General features: G+C 45.6%; 1 protein-coding gene across 1 annotated transcript in view; it reads right to left on the reverse strand.

Moving 5' to 3' along the window:
• The window catches only part of ASTN1 (astrotactin 1), a 469,175-nt gene that overhangs the window by 253,514 nt on the left and 190,585 nt on the right, over positions 1 to 25,076 (reverse strand). Inside the window, exon 2 of the mRNA XM_069981712.1 lies at positions 3,059 to 3,246. Coding sequence (XP_069837813.1) covers positions 3,059 to 3,246 — 188 coding nt within the window. The remainder of the gene's footprint in view (positions 1 to 3,058; positions 3,247 to 25,076) is intronic.

The raw sequence follows: 25,076 nt of genomic DNA on the forward strand, positions 1-25,076 counted from the left end.
GGAGCGGGGAGCAGGTCTGACACCATTATAGGAGCGGGGAGCAGGTCTGACACCTTTATAGGAGTGGGGAGCAGGTCTGACACCATTATAGGAGTGGGGAGCAGGTCTGACACCATTATAGGAGCGGGGAGCAGGTCTGACGGCGTTGTAGGAGCGGGGAGCAGGTCTGACACCATTATAGGAGCGGGGAGCAGGTCTGACACCATTATAGGAGCGGGGAGCAGGTCAGGTGGAATTGTACGAGCAGGGAGATGGATCTTTTGTTTTCTTGCTCAATTTACCCCTCAATCTATTATACACAATACATACTGAAGCTTGTAATAAGTATGGCAATAGCACACCTCCCAAATGTCCCTCTTTTGGAGGGACAGTCCCTACTTTTGACTCACATCCCTCTATCCCTCATTAATAAACTTTTTATGTTGCTGCAGAAAATGTTTTTTTCATTACTGTATAATAGACTCAAACCTGCAGATTATTCCATCATGTGCTGCAAGTTGGATCCTAAAAATGATTATATATTCAGATGATTTACGTGACATTATGGCCTCTTTCACACATGCAGATTCTATGGCCCTATACACACATCTGTAGGTGACTGCATCCTTGAATTAAAAAATATAGAAATGTCTGTAAATTTTTTCTAGACTGAGCCATAAGTGTCCCTCTTTGGCCGTTCTAAAGGTTGGGAGATATGCAATAGCCTAGAACCAATAGGTTGAGACTTAATCTTTCATGGATTTCAGACTCGGCCTACTGCAGTACTCTTGCACCAAGTGCGCAGGTATGGAGGGGTGACTACTGCACCGGCTACTATGCATACAGCACTGACCCTGACAGCCATGCACCCTCCAGGTTGGTAATAGGCGTCTGGCTTGCCCCCGTGTGTCAATGGGATGCGCCTAATTAACATGTCAATTCTTTGATTGGAGAGCAGCAGAAAGCAGCGGAGAGGGGAGGTGCGCGAGTCTTCCCATTGACACACTGAGGCAGGCCGGGTGGGGCTCCAGCGTGAAATTCTGCCTGTTTTACTCAGTGTGAACATACCCTTATTATCTGAGGATAGATATATGTATATACCAGACATGTTTCCATTCAGTTATTGCAGATAACCATGTGACCCTTTGATATCCATCCTTCACCAACCACAAATCCACTATCAGGGATCAATTCTCACTTACGTCTCTATCAGATTTTTATTGGAAACTTATGGGGGCTTTGCCAGATAGGAGATATCCCGGCACCTTCATCCAGACATGATGTGAATTGTGGTTTTACCACAGATGGAGGACGAGAGGTTTGACACCTATATATTTGACCGGTGCAGACAGGGGTCTAACACATTGGTATATACTTCCCTTGGCCATTGCTATTTTCTTCTGGTATATGGTGCTGTCACTTTTTTTTATACTGGAAGTCGGAATACAATGCAGCTTAATGGGCGGCAGCAATTGTCTTCCCGTACAGGTCATCCTCCCCCATGCCTCTAGATATTCTGCTGTACACATTAGATGGATGTTGGCAGATCCTGTGCAATGTGTATGAGGATTCCCGTTGCTGGGAGAATGAAGATGGGACATGATGGATGTCGACATTGCCCATTCTTTCCCTCTTCCCGGGCAGGAGCCATCGCCAGAGGTGGAGATAGCAGTCGGCTGTTTAATCAATAGCTCCTGTATCCTGAGACTATGGATAGCTTTAAGATAGACTCGTCCCCGCTTCTATTATATTCAGTAAGAGACCTTACACTAGTATGGCGTAGGGTTTCCCATATAACACAGGGATTCACATCATGCAGACAAAAAGTAATCATACAAAGCCAGCGGCGGCGTCCTCGGGCTCCATTCATTGTACAGTACATTCCGGACATCGCAACGCGTCATATAATAAATAATGGAGGACAGAAAAAACAAGAAGCACTTTACAGTCTAAGAGTCCAAGCCAGAAGCCGAATAATAAAGGTAAAGTGGAAAAGCCAAATAAATAATAGAGAACAAAGAGGACGAGGCGGGATCGGGAGTGACCTGTCCCAATGAGAGCCAAGGAGGCCTGAGAGCTATATATATGTACACGGATGGGATGGGATTGTCTGGACTCCCCTGTGCCAAGGGAAAGATCAGGCTGCCCGATCCCTTTATATCAGAATGTATCAGAAAATCAAAAAATGGTCAAGAATTTTTAGTGATGTTTTTTTTTCTCATTTTTAGTTCACAATCTATATCATTAAATAATCCAGCAGTCTCGCAGTTTTCCTCTTGGCCACTGGGCCTAGTCCTAGGCTGAAACTTTCTTATAGGATATAATACCGAGATTATATGCTGGCTCTAGGTGTTAAAGGATATAATACAGAGATTATATGGTGGTTCTAGGTGTTGAGGATATAATACAGACATTATATCATGGTTCTAGGTGTTGAGGATATAATACAGACATATGGTGGTTCTAGGTGTGGAGGATATAATACAGAGATTATATGGTGGTTCTAGGTGTGGAGGATATAATACAGATATATGGTGGTTCTAGGTGTGGAGGATATAATACAGATATATGGTGGTTCTAGGTGTTGAGGATTTAATACAGACATTATATCATGGTTCTAGGTGTGGAGGATATAATACAGACATTATATGGTGGCTCTAGGTGTTGAGGATATAATACAGACATTATATGGTGGCTCTAGGTGTTGAGGATATAAAACAGAGATTATATGGTGGTTCTAGGTGTTAAGGATATAAAACAGAGATTATATGGTGGTTCTAGGTGTTGAGGATATAATACAGAGATTATATGGTGGTTCTAGGTGTTAACGGATATAATACAGAGATTATATGGTGGTTCTAGGTGTTAAAGGATATAATACAGAGATTATATGGTGGCTCTATGTGTTGAGGATATAATACAGACATTATATCATGGTTCTAGGTGTTGAGGATATAATACAGACATTATATTGTGGTTCTAGGTGTTGATGATATAATACAGAGATTATCATGCATCTATGTTACAATCAGGTGAAGCTTAAGTGTACAGGATGTTGCAGTATTAACCATTGACTTACCATGACGGAAATGTGCAGAATCCTTAATTCTTCTTCAGCCGTCTCACCTGGAGGTTCTTCGGTTGCTTCCTGACCCGGCAGATTTGATGAGCCATCCTGATGATGAATATGGAAGAGAAGAGTTCCATTCTCGAGCCACTGCTGCCTCCAGCGAACCAGCGGGATATCATCTGTATTTCCAGCAATTTCTGGAAGAATATATTAAAAAAATTAATTATCTGAGCAAATGATGGAGTAAATGAGGCAGCACATTATATTACAGTGATTCTATGTACAGCTGTGTCCATCCTCATCTTATCTCTAAAGGCTTGAGACTTTACCCAGTAACCTGAGATCTCACTAAGTGTAATCACTGTGTCAGTCTATAAGCGAAGACGCTGACATTATTAGTTAATCCCGCAGGAGTCCTGGTAAACATAAATACTGTCTATGGCCTATGGCTGTATCCATGTTTTCCAGGACTCCCTAGGGCACTATCCCACTTCTGCAGCTGCAGTCAAATGCCGAGCATTTAGGTTCAGAGAACATTGCTGTACCCAAATAATTTGGTATCTCTAGTACACTACCTACTAATGACCTTTTGAGTTTTCTGATAACATTTCCTGATGTTGTAGTAAAAATAACTGGTGATAAGTTTGTCTCCTTAACTTATCTAAGTGAAAGGTGAGGATGGACACATCTCTATTTACTTTCTACTGCTTGGTTGTTTTAAAACCGACCATTAGGTTGGATCTGTCGCCTTAGTATGCTACCCTGGGTTACGCTCAGGTACAAGCTGTAGTTGTTTACCGGTCTGCTCTTGGCCTCGTCTGAAAGCGGACATTTGTCCTGGACCTTTGCAGGTGCCTTTTGGCCCGGAAGGGAAGGGAATTAGGTGTGTTGGGGGCCCATCTCTTTTTAGAGTGGGCTTGTGATAGACCGCATCCTAGTGCACTTTTTTGTGTGGCACGCTACACTTTTTTAGTAGCACTCGGCTGATGAGAGCACGTTGCCTCGACTGAAAAAAAAAAAAAGTATGCTACCCTATATAAAAGCAGTATTACACGGAGGAACATCTAAAATATTGGTGGAAATGGAATGGCATCGATTTGTCACATAAAGGATAGTATAACAGATCAACTATCCTGTAAGAGAGTCCACTGGATGACTGTCATAACGGGTGACACTAAGGAGACACTTGATGTATTGCCCTCCCAGCACAAAACGGAGAATTATGCATATTATCATGGAAATTCATTTAAGGGTTTCCTTCCGAATCCATGATGTAGAATTTGATTGTATTTGCTTCTAATACATGAGAGAATGTTTAGTTAGTAAGGTTTTTTTTTTATAGTAAGCAATCAGATGTGCAGAAGATACAGCTACTATATCTGGCGAATCATAAAATACAGATCATTCACAAGTACCAATCAGAATATTTTTGGATAGATATGAGAATGACGCAAGGATGATCACTACATAAAGGCTTCCTCTTCCATAATGTGCTGCTTTGTATCTAGCTTCTGGCTGCATCACGCCTGTGTGTGTGTGTGTGGGGGGGAGTTAGGTAATTGAAAAAATAAACAATAATAATAACAACAACAAACTATATATATATATATATATATATATATATATATATATATATCATAAAGGTAAATGTAAAAAAAAAATCTAGTGTAAGGTGGGATTCACACTGCGTTTTTGCATTCCGTTTTTTCCATCAGTATTTTGGAAAAAACATGGTTGAACGCATCCCCCCCCACACACACACACACACACACACACATAAAAAGGATGCATTTTGATCTGTTTTTAAGTCAATGGGAAATGTAAATGGAGACACTTAAATGCACCCGTTATTTCACCTGTTTTTATCCATTTTTTGGCATAAAACGGATGATAAAAACAGCCTGCAAAAGCGCAGTGTGGACGCGGCCTAGTGCTGAATACTATGAGTGTTTCCTTTACTTCTTGCCTAATAAATCTTGAATACAGCTGATCCCTCGCAGAGCGACACGCGGGACGTGAAATGACCAGTCTCGCTTTCTCACAGCCGGATGGATCATAAACAGTTTTCTGCCATTTGTAAAATTTGGAAAGTTTACATTTGCAAACATCTGTCCCGCTGGCTCCGAGCCTAATTAATCATCTGCATCATTCACGTATAGAGAAACACTTCTCCGCTCCGCCGACGCTTCACGGAGAATCGCTGGAATGTGGACAATTGTAAAGCAGAAGTAAATAAAAGAATAACCATTAAATTATTGCCCCTAGCTGGCTCCAGGAGAGAGGAGCTGAGCGCCAGAAGCCCCCCGAGAACTTATTGATCACTGGGCCCAGCAGACAAGGTTAAAGAGCAAATGGTTTTCTCAAATGACAAGATCCCCGGGGACCCATTATGTTCCAGTTCTGGCAGCTCCTTAGTCCATGCGAGTCGTCTGTACAGATGCAGCCAAAACACATCGCAAACTACTCGCAATTATCACTTGTTTACTGTTTATTTTACGCTTAATAATTATATATATATCCAGTGCGAAGGCTTATGGTCCTATCATGAGGACTGGAGATGAGCGAATCACTTGGAAATTTGTTTCCTGGAGTTTGTGAATATTCACGAATTGGATACTGACGAATTTCATTAAAAATGGCGAGAGAACATGTTCCTAAATGTTCGTATGTTCGTACGAACATGACGCTAATTGTCCATGTTCCCCGATACAAACAACTTGATGATCGGAATGGTTATAACAATAATTTTTGAACATGCAAACGTTTATCTCGTGATGCACTCAAATGTGTGATATTCGCAACTGCGTAACGTATGCAACTGTGTAAGTATAACCTAACATGTGCGTTCACTATTGAGGTGGCCATGTTGAGCGCATTAAACCCGATTCCGATTCGCTGCGAATGGGAATTGGTCAGATTTGCTTCACTCATCTCTAATTAGGATGAATCCACAGACATTAGAGCTTCAGTCGCTCACAGCCATAACTGGACCCCAAGAACGATGACGATGATGAGTGCGCGTAAGATGATGCATGAAGAGTTTGCGGCAGCTCCCTCCTTGAACCTTCTTGCCACTCGGAGGGCCCAATGTGACATACTGATCTCCGAGGAGGAGAGGAGCAGAGATTGTGGCATCGGTCTGGAGCTCAGTTCAGGTTCGACCATATTCTCCAATTCTGACCACTCAGCATTTGGCTTCCGGCATTTCCAGAAGTTGGATGGTGCCCTAGGGAGCCCTGGTGGATGCAGTCAGAGGCCATCGGCTGATCCCATATTTTCTAGGTCTCCCTAGGGTGGCATCCAAATTCTTCTAGAATGTTCAGGTTTGGAGAACATTGTCGAACTTGAACAGTTCGCCAACTCTGGGTCCTGCACTAAGGGTCGTGGTGGGGTGGTGGTGGGGTCATGGAAGGGTCGTGGTGGGGTTAGGATGGGGTCATGGAAAGGTCGTGGTGGGATCCTGCACTAAGCACTTTATGTTTTGGTGACTAATATCGGGGAACTGTGATGATGAGAGGGTTATATAAGATGCACAGAACTTTAGGATAAGTGGCTGGATGACTTCTCTTCTATCTGTGTTTGCTTCTGCTAATCCTATCATTGCTTACATATGCACATGCACTCTATCCGAGATTAGTGTGCGGATTGCTATTGTTTATATATGCACAAGTATTCTTTAAAGAAGATCTCCGGCAAAAATATTTTTCTTTCAGATCAACTAATGTCGGAAAGTTATATAGATCTGTAATTTACTTTTATTTAAAAATCTCCAGTACTTATCAGCTGCTGTATGTCCTGCAGGAAGTGATGTATTCTCTCCAGTCTTCCAGTACTTATCAGCTGCTGTATGTCCTGCAGGAAGTGGTGTACTCTCTCCAGTCTGACACAGTGCTCTCTGCTGCCACCTCTGTCCATGTCAGGAACTGTCCAGAGCAGGAGAGATTTTCTATGGGGATTTTCTGCTGCTCTGGACAGTTCCTGACATGGACAGAGGTGGCAGCAGAGAGCACTGTGTCAGACTGGAGAGAATACACCACTTCCTGCAGAACATACAGCAGCTGATAAGTACTGGAGGACTGAAGATTTTTTTAATAGAAGTAAACTACAAATCTATATAACTTTCTGAAACCAGTTGATTTGAAAGAAACAATTTTTCACCTGAGTTCCCCTTCAAGTCTGGTGCAGACGCAGCTTATGTGGCTAGGGATAATACTATTATCATATATAGTGTAGTATAAGCTGCACTATTATTCAGCACTCTAGTCGTACGTTTGTATAAGTGTAACACAGAGTAAAGTCCCTATTCCACCAACAGATCTGACGACAGATTATCTGCCAAAGATTTGAAGCCAAACCCAGGAACAGACAATAAACAGAGATCAGGTCATATAGGAAAGACTGAGATTTCTCCTCTTTTCAAATCCACTCCTGGGTTTGGCCTCAAATCTTTGGCAGATAATGTGTCTTTAGATCTGTTGGTGGAATAGGGCCTTTACATGTTATTATGTATGTGATCCCGCATGGACTCTTTCTTCCGTGCACTTATGTGTATGCAGGGACCCCCAACCACTCTATTGTTTTTATGGGGTGATTTTAAATATTCTTGGTGGATAACAAATTAATAAAATAGAATTATATTACTCCATCTGTGTATAGCTTTTGTGGGTGGGATATATAGGGGCTCTTATAGGCTTTGAGTTTTTACCCATGGGAGACGCTAATAATATAGGAAATTGTAGGTGTATTCAGTGTGTAGTGTGGTGCAGTGGATGCGGCTCGGCACCCCCACACCAGCCATGTCTCCTGCTCCCGACACGTCAGACATCATTCTAAAGGCGTTGGAGGGGAGGAGATATTGGTGCACTGGGGGTGCTGAGCCGCCTCCAGTGCACCAAATCTTTATTTAGTAAATTTGGTCAGTGGTTTAGCTACCATGGAGGCAGACCACGCAGCTGTTATGGGACACCAGCACACCAGCTCCCTGGACCACAGAGTCGTACAGCACCCCTCCTGCCTGCAAGCCACCTCCTGCTGGACCATGGAGCCACACGGAGTAACCCCCCCGACCCTTGCCCACAATCCCCCACCCCACAGACCTGCATAGCAACACCTCTCCATTCCCGCTCCTGCTCTCCTTGGACCACAAAGCTTAGGAAGAGAAGTAATGCGAAGGCCCGCTTAAGTATGATGGTTTTTTTTTTTTTTGGGGGGGGGGGGGGGAGCGGGCAGGTTGCCTGAACGGGATTCATGGGGCCCGTACAGTTTTTCCTATGGGGCCCCATGAATCCTGGCTCTGCTTCTGATACATTGACTTTTTGACTTTAAGCTTTTGTAAAACAATAGGATGGAACATGGTGGGTCTCGGAAGGAGTAGTGGGAGCCTGAGCTGGGAACCTGAAGACGACACAGAAGGACCCTGAGGAGCGCGGTGAGGTAAGAATAGGGAGCGTCTTATTATCTATGCAAGCAGCAATACATAAAGAGAAAATGGTCAGAGTACCCCTTTATTCTGTACTACAGCTTCCAGCATCAGCCATTACATACCTAGCTACAGGTGAGCAATCCCAGCGAGATAACATCACTATTCAGCGATGTAAGTAACAGGGCCCAGAACTGTGACAACGTCTCATTCATTTCCACAAAAACGAGGATGATTGCTGCCATTATACAAATGAATAGCTCTTAGAGAAAGGTGCGCCAAAGCCTGATGACGGCAATTTTACCAGATGCACAGGTAAACCAAGCAGAAAATGACACACACAAGCCGCACAACTTCTACATTACAGATTTGCTTCTTAAATTTAATTTTGATACATTTGCTTTTTTTTTTTTTGCTGTTTTTTTTTATTTTATTTTATTCTCTGCGGGTGCAATTTGATTAAAGATTTCAATAGAGAATTTCAAATCCTTTTTGAGGAACACAACAGGCTTCATATTAAGAAAATGTAAAAAATGTAATTTAGTTAAAGTGGGAAAAGAAAAAAAATGGGGGAGGTGGAGGGGAAAATTTTTGACATTTGCTTTTTTGCTGAGAGGTAATTTGGAGTTGGGATGATGACTTTACCTTGATGCACACCTCAATTATCAGGAGCAGCCGCATATAATTACGCTCAAGTAGTCTGCAGCATGTGCGCGAGGCTTGATGTTCGCCTTATTTAGCGCAGGTTTAAATTTAGGTCAAATTACCAAAGCCATTTGGTAGAACTGGGAAGATTTGTTGTGCCTTCGAATCGGAGCCAGAAAACTCAGATATTATTTATGCTACAGGGATATAGTCTCTTCTCCCAAACCGAGACTGTGATTAATGGCTGCTGCTTATTCCGAAGATTATTGGGCCCAAAGGGCACAATCACAGTGGCCTCCAGCTAGTAGCCCCAGATGCTAAGACTTCCAGTTCCAGGATACGAGTAAGAGAAATTTACCAGATCTCATAACCGCTCCGATAAGTGCTCCCCGAGGGCGGCGCGGGGATCGGTGGAGGGAATACGGCTCCGGACTAAAAACAGAAAATACAATCCGAGGAGACCGGAACATAAAAGAACATCCGCACAAGAATTTAATGAAGTCGTGTCTCCAATGTTCTAGGGGAACAGTAGTTATTATAGATGACCTGTCACAGATTACAAGAGATTGGGAATTACAGCAGATTTATTTAGTTCGTTACCATCATCATCCCAATCACATTACTTCACCAGGTTTGGGGATTGCTGGAAGCTTTGGGGGAAATTTATCAAAGGCTTTGCGACTATTTTTAGGTGAATAATTTTTCGCCCGTTTTTGGTCCAAGTTCTATTTATGAAACCGTATTCAATGGGCGAATATTTTTGAGATGCAACTTTTTTAAATTTGCCTGTTTTGAGGCCGACGTCTGCTCAGTGCAAGGGGAATCTGTTTGTGCAATTTTTTTTTTTACAACTTTTTACTTAGATGCAGTCACTATAGCAGGGCTAACTTCCAAGATATTGGAACAAAACATTCACCAATCCCCATCAGAAGAGTCCCACACATTAGACTCCTTAGTAGCTGAAGCTCCACCATAAAGATCAGGGAGGTGACTAGAACTATTCACTTAAAGGGATGTTCTGTTACTTTCCTTATAGGCTGAAAGTGGGAAAAATAATAAAAATAAAATATTTCCTAGCACAGGGGGCAAAGCTACAACTCCCATCATGCATGGACAGAAAAAGCTTTACCTTGCCAGGCATGATGGGAGTTGTAATTTTCACCAGCTGGAGAGCCCAGGTTCCCTCTTCCTGTGCTGGATTGATGTCATATATATTGGGGACGTGATGTCACAGGCGGTCACTGACCTCAGCAGTCACATGACTTACATCCAGGAAGAGGCCACCCAGGTCGGTGATTGGCAGCGCTCCCAGACAGGACACTGGTGCGAGGGCAAAATTAATCAATGAGTAAAGCGTTTATTTTATTTCTATGGGAGGCTGGAAGTCTACTGCACCCACTGTCTAGCTTTTACACCCATCTTATAGTAAATGTAAAGAGGTCATCAAGTGGTACTGACCAGACGTAGGCCCGCACCAGTACTGACCAGACGTAGGCCCGCACCAGTACTGACCAGACGTAGGCCCGCACCAGTACTGGCCAGACGTAGGCCCGCACCAGTACTGACCAGACGTAGGCCTACACCTGTACTGACCAGACGTAGGCCCACACCAGTACTGACCAGACGTAGGCCCGCACCAGTACTGACTAGACGTAGGCCCACACCAGTACTGACCAGACGTAGGCCTACACCAGTACTGACCAGACGTAGGCTTGCACCAGTACTGACCAGACGTAGGCCCGCACCAGTACTGACCAGACGTAGGCCCGCACCAGTACTGACCAGACGTAGGCCCGCACCATTACTGACCAGACATAGGCCCGCACCAGTACTGACCAGACGTAGGCCCGCACTGGTACTGACCAGACGTAGGCCCGCACCAGTACTGACCAGACGTAGGCCCGCACCAGTACTGACCAGACGTAGGCCCGCACCATTACTGACCAGACATAGGCCCGCACCAGTACTGACCAGACGTAGGCCTGCACCAGTACTGACCAGACGTAGGCCCGCACCAGTACTGACCAGACGTAGGCCCGCACCAGTACTGACCAGACGTAGGCCCGCACCAGTACTGACCAGACGTAGGCCCGCACCAATACTGACTAGACGTAGGCCCACACTAGTACTGACCAGACATAGGCCTACACCAGTACTGACCAGACGTAGGCTTGCACCAGTACTGACCAGACGTAGGCCCGCACCAGTACTGACCAGACGTAGGCCCGCACCAGTACTGACCAGATGTAGGCCTGCACCAGTACTGACCAGATGTAGGCCTGCACCAGTACTGACCAGACGTAGGCCCGCACCTGTACTGACCAGACGTAGGCCTGCACCAGTACTGACCAGACGTAGGCCCGCACCAGTACTGACCAGATGTAGGCCCGCACCAGTACTGACCAGACGTAGGCCTGCACCAGTACTGACCAGACGTAGGCCCGCACCTGTACTGACCAGACGTAAGCCTGCACCAGTACTGACCAGACGTAGGCCTGCACCAATACTGACCAGACGTAGACCCGCACCAGTACTGACCAGACGTAAGCCTACACCAGTACTGACCAGACGTAGGCCTACACCAGTACTGACCAGACGTAGGCCCGCACCAGTACTGACCAGACGTAGGCCCGCACCAGTACTGACCAGACGTAGGCCCGCACCAGTACTGACCAGACGTAGGCCCGCACCAGTACTGACCAGACGTAGGCCCCCACCAGTACTGACCAGACGTAGGCCTGCACCAGTACTGACTAGACGTAGGCCCGCACCAGTACTGACCAGACGTAGGCCCGCACCAGTACTGACTAGACGTAGGCCCGCACCAGTACTGACCAGACGTAGGCCCGTACCAGTACTGACCAGACGTAGGCTTGCACCAGTACTGACCAGACATAGGCCTACACCAGTACTGACCAGACGTAGGCCCGCACCAGTACTGACCAGACGTAGGCCCACACCAGTACTGACCAGACGTAGGCCTACACCAGTACTGACTAGACGTAGGCCCACACCAGTACTGACCAGACGTAGGCGCGCACCAGTACTGACCAGACGTAGGCGCGCACCAGTACTGACCAGACCTAGGCCCCACCAGTACTGACCAGACCTAGGCCCGCACCAGTACTGACCAGACGTAGGCGCGCACCAGTACTGACCAGACATAGGCCTGCACCAGTACTGACCAGACCTAGGCCCCACCAGTACTGACCAGACCTAGGCCCGCACCAGTACTGACCAGACGTAGGCGCGCACCAGTACTGATCAGACGTAGGCCCGCATGAGGACTGACCACACGTAGCCTGCACCAGTACTAACCAGACGTAGCCTGCACCAGTACTAACCAGACAGAACCTGCACCAGTACTGACCAGACATAGGCCCGCACCAGTACTGACCAGACATAGGCCCGTGCCAGTACTGACCAGACATAGGCCCGTGCCAGTACTGACCAGACATAGGCACGCACCAGTACTGACCAGACATAGGCACGCACCAGTACTGACCAGACATAGGCCTGCACCAGTACTGACCAGATCCTGGATTTAAAAAAAAGTTGCATATAAAAAATATTCACCTGTCTTATACTGGTTCATAAACAGAACTTAGACCACAAATGGGTGAAGAATCCAATTATTCACCTAAATATAGGTGCTGTGTTCTTGATAAATTTCCCTCTTAATTTGAAAAATTTTGGGAAACAATTACAAAAATGTTTTTGTGTTATTCTGATTAAACTAAATAAGTTTGCACACGAACATTTTTTATACATTTAAAGCCCAGAACTACAGTATTATTTGGTTATAATGTTGTATTTAATACCCCCCCCCCCCCACACAAAAAAAGTCTACTCTAATAAGTGCCCCCCCCCCCCGTCACTTCTAAGGTGTGAGGCCCAGCATGCATCCAACGTGAAGGGGTTAATAGGTAGCTGACATGCGGCCACCACTATGGGGAGCTGCCTCCATTTATATAACCAGCTCCGAGCTCGCAGGAAGCTGCAGATGCTTCATCCCTTCTCCTTCCTTTATTTATGGATTACACTTCTGGTGATACTGATGCCATGTGATCCCGCTGAGTGACCTCTCATAGATACATATATACACACACACTATATAGATATATATATATACACACACACTATATAGATATATATATATACACACACTATATAGATATATATATACACACACACACTATATAGATAGATAGATATATACACACACATTATATAGATATATATATACACACACACTATATAGATATATATATATACACACACACTATATAGATATATATATACACACACACTATATAGATATATATATACACACACACATTATATGGACAGACATATTGTGCTCCACCTTTATTCAGCAAATTCAGGGTTTTTCCAAATCTAATCTCATCTCATATTAAAATCAGTACAAAAGCGGCACCCGTCGGGAGCTTCATAGTGAGGGTGAGTGGTGCTCTTGGCTGAGCAGCTGCATGCAAGCCTTACGTCACCAGCACAAAGCCGAGTGTCCGAGGGGCTGGTGTAAAGCACTGAACCCTTCAAACTCCCCTCTCTGGAGTACTGACTCCTACCTCCCTCTCTCTAATAGAGGAGTCTGGGTAGTAGAAGAGCAGAACCTGTTATATCTGCAGGTGGGATCGGCTGAGCGGGCGACCATCACCTGGACGTGCAGCACAGTGAGCAGCCGTAGGTGAGCAGAGAAGGTAGATGTAGACTTTCTTATATATTAGTACCTGCCGGGCCATAATTGTAAGGAGAATAAGAAAGTCTCTAGAATATTCCTTTAACGAGTCTGGATTCAGACGGGATGTGCTAAAAGCTCCTGGAGGTGGGAATCAAGCGGCAAGGTCGGGTCAAGGTCACCTCCGCATTGTGTGCGGTGTGAGGGGAGATTTATACATCAAGTCTGCACCAGGTTAGCGATAAAGATGGTAAAAGCGGATGAAGCCCTGCTGTGTCCTAATGGTGCAGCCACCGACCGGCCTCCCGGGGATCATCCATCTCTCCCCTCACAGGACGGCTCCTATCTATTATTTCGCCTTATGAGACTCGTTTTTCTCTTTGTATAAAGCTGGTTACAGGTGATGATCTGTATATAGCGCTCACCTCTCTCCCCTTCTCATCACTCAGCCGGGTCACCGTGTCTCTTGCCGCCCGCATGTCACCATTCATTATTTTGCCACGCACGGCCCCGACCCCTATGACCTCTGTGACCCCTGTGACCTCTCCAGAATTGCATCTCTTCAGAGTGATACGCTGGATGCAACGCTCGATGAGGCTGGATATTACTGCAGACTCCTGTTCTATAATGGACGCCGATCACTGCCCTGGAAACGCCAGAGATATAATAAAGCCGAGAAGACAAGGCACATGGATGGAAGGAAGACGGCCAATACTGGGGGGTATCCGGGGATTTTTAACTTTTTTAGTAGAATAATTAAATTTTTTCGCATTTTTTTGGTCTAAGTTCTATAAATAAACTCCACAAGTGAATATTTTTAAGATGCAACATTTTTTTTTTAATCTGCCTGTTTTGAGTATTCACCCAAAATTCCCATAATTCGGAATCAGTATTACAGTACACGGCAGCGCTATTGTTCTGTAGTGTACAGGCATTACAACATGGCAGCCAGTTATACGGATTTGTAAATTGCTTCTTTTTAAAAATCTGCAGTCTTCCAGTACTTATCAGCTGCTGTATGTCCTGCAGGAAGTGGTGTATTCTCTGCAGTTTGACACAGTGCTCTCTGTTGCCACCTCTGTCCATGTCAGGAACTGCCTAGTGCAGGAGAGGTTTTCTATGGGGATTTGCTGCTGCTCTGGACAGTTCCTGACATGCACAGAGGTGGCAGCAGAGAGCGCTGTCAGACTGGAGAGAATACACCACTTCCTGCAGGACATACAGCAGCTAAGAAGTGCTGGAAAATGAGATTTTTTTTTTGGTAAATTACAAATTTGCACAACTTTCTGACACCAGATGAATTAAAAACATTTCTTTTTCTCTGGAGTGCCCCTTTAATATATAATAATTGCTTTATTGTAAGGGACACATCATCAATCCCATTGTAGGATTCCTCTGTAATAGGGAGAGGCACTTTAATCACTTTTATTTTAAAAAGTTGCAAAATTTAAAAAAAAATATCATAACTAATCAGAAATTTTTAAAAATCCTCGACCATTTCTTCCATGAACAGTGCCCCCCTCTGTCCACAGGTTGTGTCTGGTATTACAGCTCAGTCCCATTGAAGTGAATAGGCACACAGTCTGATAGGCAGGCGCGGTGCTCTTTATAGAAGAAAGCCGCCCTGTTTTCTAACCATGTAAAGAGTTTTATGAATTTCATTCCTAAGTATCAAATACTCAAATAAGAGAATCAGATGACTGATCTCAGGGAGAGCGGCCGGGTGAAGCGCTCAATGCAGTGAAGCCCTAGGGGGATTTTTTCTCTACTCAGATAAGGTCACGTGAATAATTGTGTACGTGGAACTGGACGTTCTGCAGGCTCTGAGGACGGGGAGTGACGGGTTCGGGCTGCACAATACTTTCTGATACAAGAAGAGATTGATAATCCTCCCCTCCTGTAAGTGTTGTAGCCCCGGTGGGCGACCTGCCGCGTCTCAGGATTTACACGCACACACCACATTGTCATCTCACGTCCTCACCTCTCACGTCTGAGAAGCTATTTTTTCTGAATTGCGCTGCAGGCAGGGAAGGGTTGGGGCGATTGCAGTGGAATCTGCGGAGGGGGAGTGACTGGCGGCTCACTAGGCCTCGTTTATGTCACCCAGACAGGATTGAAGTGCGCGGCCGCTCGTCTCCATCAATGAGCCACTCACACGTACACTTAGATACAATGTAATTATGCCGAACATCCTTGCAGAACACGCTCCCCCTCACTCCAGTGTGAAATGCTTCTTTATTTAAATTGATGATAATGGGAAAGAAAGAGTTTCTCCCAGCATTCACCAGTCAAGAGCAATCACACTCCGGACGTAATCCTACCGGGGGTTTATACCGCACTGAAGAAATGAGATGAGACAGCCAATGGTGTCTGGGAGCGCCGCTCAACCCCGTTAGAATAATTAAAAGGAAAGCAATAAAAACCAAAGGAAACGCAGAAATTACCAACAGAGAGATGAAAGCAAAAAATAAGAAACATCAACCGTATCGATAAAAGAGCCACGTAATATGGTGGTGTCTCCGTACCGGAGCCTTCCCTCTGCCAGATCCTTCCCTGGACGGGTATCTGACTAGTCCCGGGTTTCGAGACTCTTAATTGAGGCTCCACACTTTTTTGCACATTTTTATTTCCCAGGGAGCAATGCACCTAGGTTGTAACTGCATTGAGCGCTGTAACTGGCAGCTGGCAGTGTCTTCTCAAGCTGATCCCCCTGAGATCAGCGATCGTTTTGCCATGATAGTCTACTGGGCATTGCTCCCACCCAGCCAGAATCCTGCTTCATGCTGATGAGGGGCAACACCCTGAAACAGCTGTCTGTGGATGGATCCCTGGGAGGAAATCTATCGATGCTTTCACCAGAAACAAAAATGAAAAAAAGGATTTGTGCAGGGCTCTTATTATTATTTTTTTTGCGCAAAACACTGTAAAATCAATGTTGGTGACCGCTATATCTGTAGCCATATCCTTCTATGTCCTCTAAATTATACAGATAAGGCGGCCACTAAATATATAGAAGCATATACATGGTTTTGGTTTGTACCCAAGACTCCAGTGCTGTAAGGCTACCGTGCTAACCACTGAGCCACCGTGCTGCCCATAGAAGTCATTGGGGGAATTGAATTTTCGCTCGAATTCCACGTCTATTCCGCCAGAGCTGAAGAGGAGGAAATTTCAAGCAGAAAACGTTCCTCTTCAATTCCTCAGTGTGCACAGACCCTGACCGGTACCTGGTGAGGCTCTACACTATGCTGTACATGTACAGGGGGGCACAAGTGATGGGGGGGGGTGCACCGAGCTCAGGGGATCCACACCGCCCTATAGAGCAGATACTCGCAGCGTCTCCCGTGTACAGGAGGGGCCTTCCAGGCGTCTTCCATACTCCATAAGAACTGAAGAAAAGATCTCATCTTACCTGCAAAAATCGAAGAACTAATCAATATCTGTGCGGGCAAAACTTTGATCTGGTGTCAATAATAAATCAATGGGAAAGTATCTTGTGTGCGGAGGGGTGGCCGCCCGGCAGGCGGAGGCTTCCTGCAGGAGACATGGAAGACGTCTTAGGTTTTCCTCCCGCTGCTCCGCTGGGCTGTCAATCTCTTTATCTCTTGTGCAGTTACTGAAAATTACCCTTCAGGAATTGTACGAATGCAAATCTACAAAAATAGCGCAGTGGCGGCGGCGGCGTGTTTGAGGAATGTAGGCCACCATATTTCCTAAGACGTCTTTCCTGGAATTGAGACGGAGTTCACATCTCAGACATGGCCGGTGAATGCGGAGACAGAGAGAAAACTTCTGATCAGCTTCTCCTTAGATTGCTGTAATGGCCTCGCTGTGATACGGGAGACCCATCCTTGTGTCTGTATATGATCAGGGGATCAGATCACTACAGACTGCCGCCCCCATGGAGCTCAAGTTATATAGATTTGTAATTTACTTCTATTACCAAATCTCCAGTCTTCCAGTACTTATCAGCTGCAGTATGCCCTACAGGATGTATGTATGTCAGGAACTGTCCAGAGCAGCAGCAAATCCCCATAGAAAACCTCTCCTGCTCTGGACAGTTCCTGACATGGACAGAGGTGGCAGCAGAGAGCACTGTGTCAGACTGGAGAGAATACACCACTTCCTGCAGGACATATAGCAGCTGATAAGTACTGGAAGACTAGAGGTTTTGTAATAGAAGTAAATTACAAATCCAACTAGGTGATTTGAAGTAAAAAATATTTTCACCGGATTACCCCTTTAACACAACAATCCCTGAGAACATAACATGAAATAATACAAAAGCCCCCGTGAGCGCTGAGTACTCCATTATTGTGGCAGCGTATAGTCCGGTGCGGTGATATTAGTATTGGTGTTACTCTGGGACGCTGTTAGGTTTAGCCTTGAACCCTCCATATAATTAGTCTGGGTGCCTGACACATAATTCCTGTATAAGGAAGATGGATGACAGCGTCCAATCATGCAAACATATCTTTTATTCCTCCATAAACAGACAATGTAATGACGTTTCGACTCGTCTGAGTCTTTTTCAAACTCCGTACATAGTCATCCAGATCCCGATGCCATTTCACACATTTGATCTGTTCAATGTCCACTTTGTATCTAAGGTGCCTCTCATCCACCTGTTTAACATAGGTTTCCCAATCACCTAGCAAAGACTCAAATCCATAAATCTTCTCCTTGCTCACCTTAATGTCCTTCTGTAGGAACTCAACATAATTCCTGTAACCCTTACAACCATGATGGCCGCCACCTGAGTATCCCAGCCCCGACATCCTTCTCCTCAGGGGTTGCCTCGCTTAGAAACCCATTGTCATGCCCTTTCTTAGGTAAATTATTGGGGGGCATATTGACCTTGCTGGTGTGGGGAGGACCCCTGAAGCCCCCTGCCCCTAGGCCCCATGGTTTTGCCCGTACTCATTAGCGCCCCCTCTGTTTGGTGTTCCTGAAGCAACAGACAACGTCTTGTAATGGAAATCTCCTCCGATAAGTGTCGTTTTCCTATTTTCTTGGCTTTCTCACCATTATAAGTAGATTGTAATTTTAGCCATGAAGTCGTTTGCCTGAGCGGCGGATTATATTCCAGCGTTTATCCGATTGGCGCTCCCCGCGCTGACCTTGCTTCTGGCTCCTGCAATCCCTCTACAATCTTATCTTGGTGATTTTCACGGTTAAATTTCTATTGATGCAGGTCAGGACAGTAGGAAAACAGAATTATGATTGAAGAGATAAAGTGTTGGCTCCAGCGCAATTAGAGGGGAGAGATGGACAGTAATGCGGGATGAGATGCTGCGCAGGCTACAAGGTGCCGGAGACGCAGACAGCGCGCTCATTCCCTCTCCATACAAGTGATCTTATCCAGGCCCATTTAAATGAATAGAGGATAGACGCCGATAATGGAGAGGAGGCCTGACTGCAAAACCCGAATGATGAGAACGAAGAAAAAACTAAAACAAATAACAAATCAGCGTCTCCATCAGCCGTCTGGTCCGGGACCATCCCAACGGAATCAACGTCAATGGTAATGCTAATATGGGAGATGGAACAAAAGTCCATCAAGTTTTTACTTCCATAAAGTTATGTAGATAGTATTATAAAGGAAAAAAGGAGCATAAAAGTATATATATATATATATATATATATGTATCCGAGACAGGGACTGACTGTCCAGAGCAGCAGCAAATCCCCCGAGAAAACCGCTCCTGCCCTGGGTATGGCTGCCTGGAGTGCGGGGGTCTCAGGGAGGATGGAGGGGTATGCTGAATATATAGAGAAATATCCTGTCACAGGTCGAGTGCTAATAACGCTCTCCCTCTTCATGAGCTAAATACGGCCACAGAGGTTATAGAGGGGACTGCACCCAGGTGGGTGGTGATGCTGGTACATGAAGTCCCTCTTAGGTGTTATAGATGGTGATGATGATACTTGTAGTTGCCCCTGAGGTGTTAGAGATGGTAATGATGGTACTTGTTCTCCCTGAGGTGTTATAGATGGTGATGATGATACTTGTAGCTCTCCCTGGTGTGTTATAGATGGTGATGATGATACATGTAGTTCCCCCTGAGGTGTTATAGATGGTGATGATGATACCATACCTCCTAACTTTTGCGGGGACCCTCCCATGACTCCTTGCCATGACCCTCATAACTGCATCACCTATTACCGTTACATAAGAAACAAATATTACCACCAAATCTTCACTATATAGTGACTTATCCCCCCTTATACCATTACTACATAACATCCAGTACACGCAGAGCAGTCCTCTCTCTCAGCAGTGACCATATAGCGGTAGATTAGGCTATACACAGAGGAGTCCTCTCCCTCAGCAGTGACCATATAGTGGTAGATTAGGCTATACACAGAGCAGTCCTTTCCCTCAGCAGTGACCATATAGCAGTAGATTAGGCTGTACACATGCAGACCTTATAGGTGATTGTATTGCAGGTATTTGGTGACTCACAGGGAACGTCTTCTCTGCTTCAGTTTTGTGCGAAGGCCAGGGCCTGTCAAGGCTGGGGGACAGCAGGATACATGGGGACTGTCCCGCCGGATCCAGGCCGGTTGGGAGGTATGTGATACTTGTAGTTCCCCCTGAGGTGTTATAGATGGTGATGATGATACTTGTAGTTCTCCTGCAGTGTTATAGCTGGTGAAGATGATACTTGTAGTTCCCTCTGAGGTGTTATAGATGGTGATGATGGTATTTGTAGTTCTCCTGAGGTGTTATAGATGGTTAAGATGATACTGGTAGTTCCCTCTGAGGTGTTATAGATGGTGATGATGATACTTGTAGTTCTCCTGAGGTGTTAAAGATGGTGATGCTGGTACTTATAGTTCCCCCTGAGGTGATATAGATGGTGGTGCTGGTACTTGTAGTTCCCCCTGAGGTGTTATAGATGGTGATGATAGTACTTGTTCTCCCTGAGGTGTTATAGATGGTGATGCTGGTATTTGTAGTTCTCCCTAAGGTATTATAGATGGTGATGCTGGTACTTGAAGTTCCCCCTGAGGTGGTACAGATGGTGATGATGGTACTTGTAGTCCTCCCTGAGGTGTTATAGATGGTGATGCTGGTACTTGTAGTTCCCCCTGAGGTGATATAGATGGTGATGCTGGTACTTGAAGTTCCCCCTGAGGTGGTACAGATGGTGATGATGGTACTTGTAGTTCCCCCTGAGGTGGTATAGATGGTGATGATGGTACTTGTCTCTGGGGCTTCTCTATTACTGCGGCCTCAGGTGATAATGGAGAAGTCCTTGATGATGAAGAGATGCAGAGACAATCAGACAACAGGGAATGGAGGCAGTGAGGGGCAAAAGTGACTTTACCTTTCATAATAGATAGTGAACCACAACCCGGTGGAATAGGAGTCCCTTAAGGGTATCTGGGCTGGGCCGTAAGCCACAACGTTTGGGATCCCAGAATATATAATGGTATGAGGAGGAGTTGCCCCTCAGTGTGATACCTTGATGAGTAAGGGCCCTATTCCACGTGACGATTATCACTTACATAATCGTTAACGATAAACGATCCAATTGACCGCTATTACGAAAGACCTGAAATCGTTCACCCCTAACTCCCAGGGGTCACACTATCTCCATTAGTTGTAGTGCTGACTCCAGTAAATCTCCTCACAGGCTGTAGCCCCCTCACAGACATCTCCTCACAGGTTGTAGTCTCCTCACAGACATCTCCTTACAGGCTGTAGTCTCCTCACAGACATCTCCTACCAGGCTGTAGTCTCCTCACAGACATCTCCTCACAGACATCTCCTCACAGGCTGTAGCCCCCTCACAGACATCTCCTTACAGGCTGTAGTCTCCTCACAGACATCTCCTCACAGGCTGTAGTCTCCTCACAGACATCTCACAGGCTGTAGTCTCCTCACAGACATCCCCTTACAGGCTGTAGTCTCCTCACAGACATCTCCTCACAGGCTGTAGTCTCCTCACAGACATCTCCTTACAGGCTGTAGTCTCCTCACAGACATCTCCTCACAGGCTGTAGTCTCCTCACAGACATCTCACAGGCTGTAGTCTCCTCACAGACATCCCCTTACAGGCTGTAGTCTCCTCACAGACATCTCCTCACAGGCTGTAGTCTCCTCACAGACATCTCCTCACAGACTATAGTCTCCTCACAGACATCCCCTCACAGGCTGTAGTCTCCTCACAGACATCCTCTTACAGGCTGTAGTCTCCTCACAGAGATCTCCTCACAGGCTGCAGTCCTCTCACAGACATCTCCTCACAGACATCTCCTCACAGGGTGTAGTCTCCTCACAGACATCTCCTCACAGGGTGTAGTCTCCTCACAGACATCTCCTCACAGGCTGCAGTCTCCTCACAGACATCTCCTCACAGGCTGTAGTCTCCTCACTGACATCTCCTCACAGGCTGCAGTCTCCTCACAGACATCTCCTTACAGACATCTCCTCACAGGCTGTAGTCTCCTCACAGACATCTGCTCACAGGCTGTAGTCTCCTCACAGACATCTCCTCACAGGCTGTAGTCCCCTCACAGACATCTCCTCACAGACATCTCCTCAGAGGATGTTACCACAGCTGCAGCTCACTAACTCCCTGTGCCAACTGCCTCTTATGTGGAGCTCACTAGAATAGCCCCACCCTCTTTCTGGAGCTTTCTCCTAGCTGGTGTAGTACAGTGAGGAGGCAGCTGGTGTTGCTATGGTAACTCCCTGCTGTGGTGTGTATCTATGGTGACCCATCTCCATCATGGCTCCTCTCTATAATACAATAAAGAATTACCAATATATTCATAAATCTAATACAGGCTCCATTCTCTGCCCGACCTTAGGGAAAACAAAACTTCTGTACACTACATGGACAGTTTCTGACATGGACAGAGGTGGCAGCAGAGAGCACTGTGTCAGACTGGAGAGAATACTCCACTTCCTGCAGGACACGCAGCAGCTGATAAGTACTGGTAGTAAATTACAAATCTATATAATTTTCTGAAACCAGCTCATCTGAAAGAAAAAGATTTTTGTTGGAGTACCCCTTTAACTTTCCTAAGGGCGAGTATTGCCTATTTAACCAATGGAAATGCGCCCAAGGTTATGGTCACACCCTCCGCTGTCCAGTAACCCCTAAAGAGATGAACCCTAGAGATGAGCGAACCTCAAGCATGCTCAGAATTGTCCGGGCCCTAACTCTCTGGATTTTATTACCCGTGGCTAAAGAAGTTGGATGCAGGCCTGTGGCCTATGTCTGTATCCGTATTTTCCAGGCTGCCTTAGGGCTGCATCCAACTTCTTCAGGCAAACACTGAGTGGACAGATCCAAGAGCGCATGATGTTCGCTCATTTCTAATGATAATAGGCACCTCCATACACCTGGAGTGCTTCTCTAAACAGCCACATCCTGAAGAGAAAACATTTCAGATGTCTCCTCCTTATCATCACAGATAGGATTGCAATGGTGATGTAAGTGTGGTTGGCTGTGAAGATATATGAGGAGGACATGGGGCGGGGTAATAATTATGGCGCTCAAGTTGCGCTAAGGGCAAATATTTGCATAATTTGTGCACAACCGCTTGTGTTTCCAGAGAACTCTCTGAATACTTGCCCTCTGCACTGCTCTTTCCAGAGAGGCAGGGAGGCAGGCAGTGGGCGTGGCTGCACAAAGAGGGGCGTGGCCTATGTATGATGGCACTTACATATATTTATGCTGGCTCACCAAATCTATGACAATTCTGAGCTGGTGTACATTTTGCTGCCTGCATTCAAAAAGCTCCAGTACACGAGATGGGTGTCTCTAAATATATGCTGCGAGCCCTGTACATTGATGGGGGACACTACATACTCCCCCAAAGTGCCCAATCCCTGTGGAAAGTGATTATGTGGCTGAGCTAACTTGCTGATCTTCAAAATCTGTAAAATATTGAAATATTTAAAAAATATATAAAATTAAAATAGATCCCATGTAGATATCAGAACATCCCATTAAGAATGACTTAACCATCTGGACACCAGTATGACCAGTAGAGGTCCAGCACGCTCAGTATATATTCAGGCTGGCGGGAGATGAGCGATTCCCTCTATAAATACTAGATTTAAGCTTCTTATGAGAGAGTGGACTTGTCGGCATGGATTTCCTGGAGCCAGGCTTCGTGGCTATTAATGGGTTTCTCGGTGTTCTCCGGCACAATTGAGTTGAATTCAGAAAAGTCATTACAAATTTTTTTGCTAGAAGGGAAAAGGAACCATTATAGAAGAGAAGGCGACTTCAGAGGTGACTCACAAAGCAGGTGAGCAGCAGCCACCAGGAAAATCGCATTATTTCACTGCAGTTTCCTCTTTTCACTTTACCACAGGTTTTGTCTTTATTATAGAAGGTCACAATGGCGACTAACAAGGTGCGAGAGCGGAAAGCTCAGAGTGACGGTGGATCCTGCAGGTGTATGGCTCATTGTATCTTGTATTTAAAGAGATTTCCTGATATAAAACTGTAAATCTTAAAGGGACACTCCAGCAAAAAATGTTTGCAATTAACTGATTTCAAATAGTTGTATTGATTTCTAATTTACTTCTATTTAAAAAATCTCCAGTCTTTCAGTACTTATCAGCTGCTGTATGTCCTGCAGGAAGTGGTGTATTCTCTCCAGTGTGACACAGTGTTCTCTGCTGCCACCTCTGTCCATGTCAGGAACTGTTCAAATTCCATATCCCCATAGAAAATCTCTTCTGTTCTAGACAGTTCTTGACATGGACAGAGGTGGCAGCAGAGAGCACTGTGTTACATTGGAGAGAATACACCACTTCCTGTAGGACATACAGCAGCTGATAAGTACTGGAAGACTGGAGATTTTTAAGCAGAGGTAATTTACAAATCTGTATAACTTTCTAAAACCAAATGATTTGAAAGAAAAGGATTTTTGCCAGGGTACTCCTTTAAGGCTGTGTCAGACGCCTGAGCTGCTCAGTACATGAACACTGATCTCGTTGATGGTCGCTCGTATACTCAGTCTATTAGACGGCTCGGCAATCGTGTGGACAGGGCTGCACAAACAAGCCCCAGGTCAGCCGTCAGCTGCACATTCTCTATACTTTCCCTATTACGCGGGGAGATGTGCCGCTGACAGCCCGGGATATTTAGGCCTTCAGTAATGAGTGATCAGCGGCTGAGCGAGCAGGTACTAGTGTGCTGTCTGATCACCGCTACACAAAGCGTTTATAACCTTATAGATGTAATAGAGTCCTGAATCTCCGCTGGTAACGACATCTCCTGTAGGGGTGG

This window comes from Dendropsophus ebraccatus, chromosome 8 (assembly GCF_027789765.1).
Source record: "Dendropsophus ebraccatus isolate aDenEbr1 chromosome 8, aDenEbr1.pat, whole genome shotgun sequence".
In the NCBI taxonomy this organism is placed as follows: domain Eukaryota; kingdom Metazoa; phylum Chordata; class Amphibia; order Anura; family Hylidae; genus Dendropsophus; species Dendropsophus ebraccatus.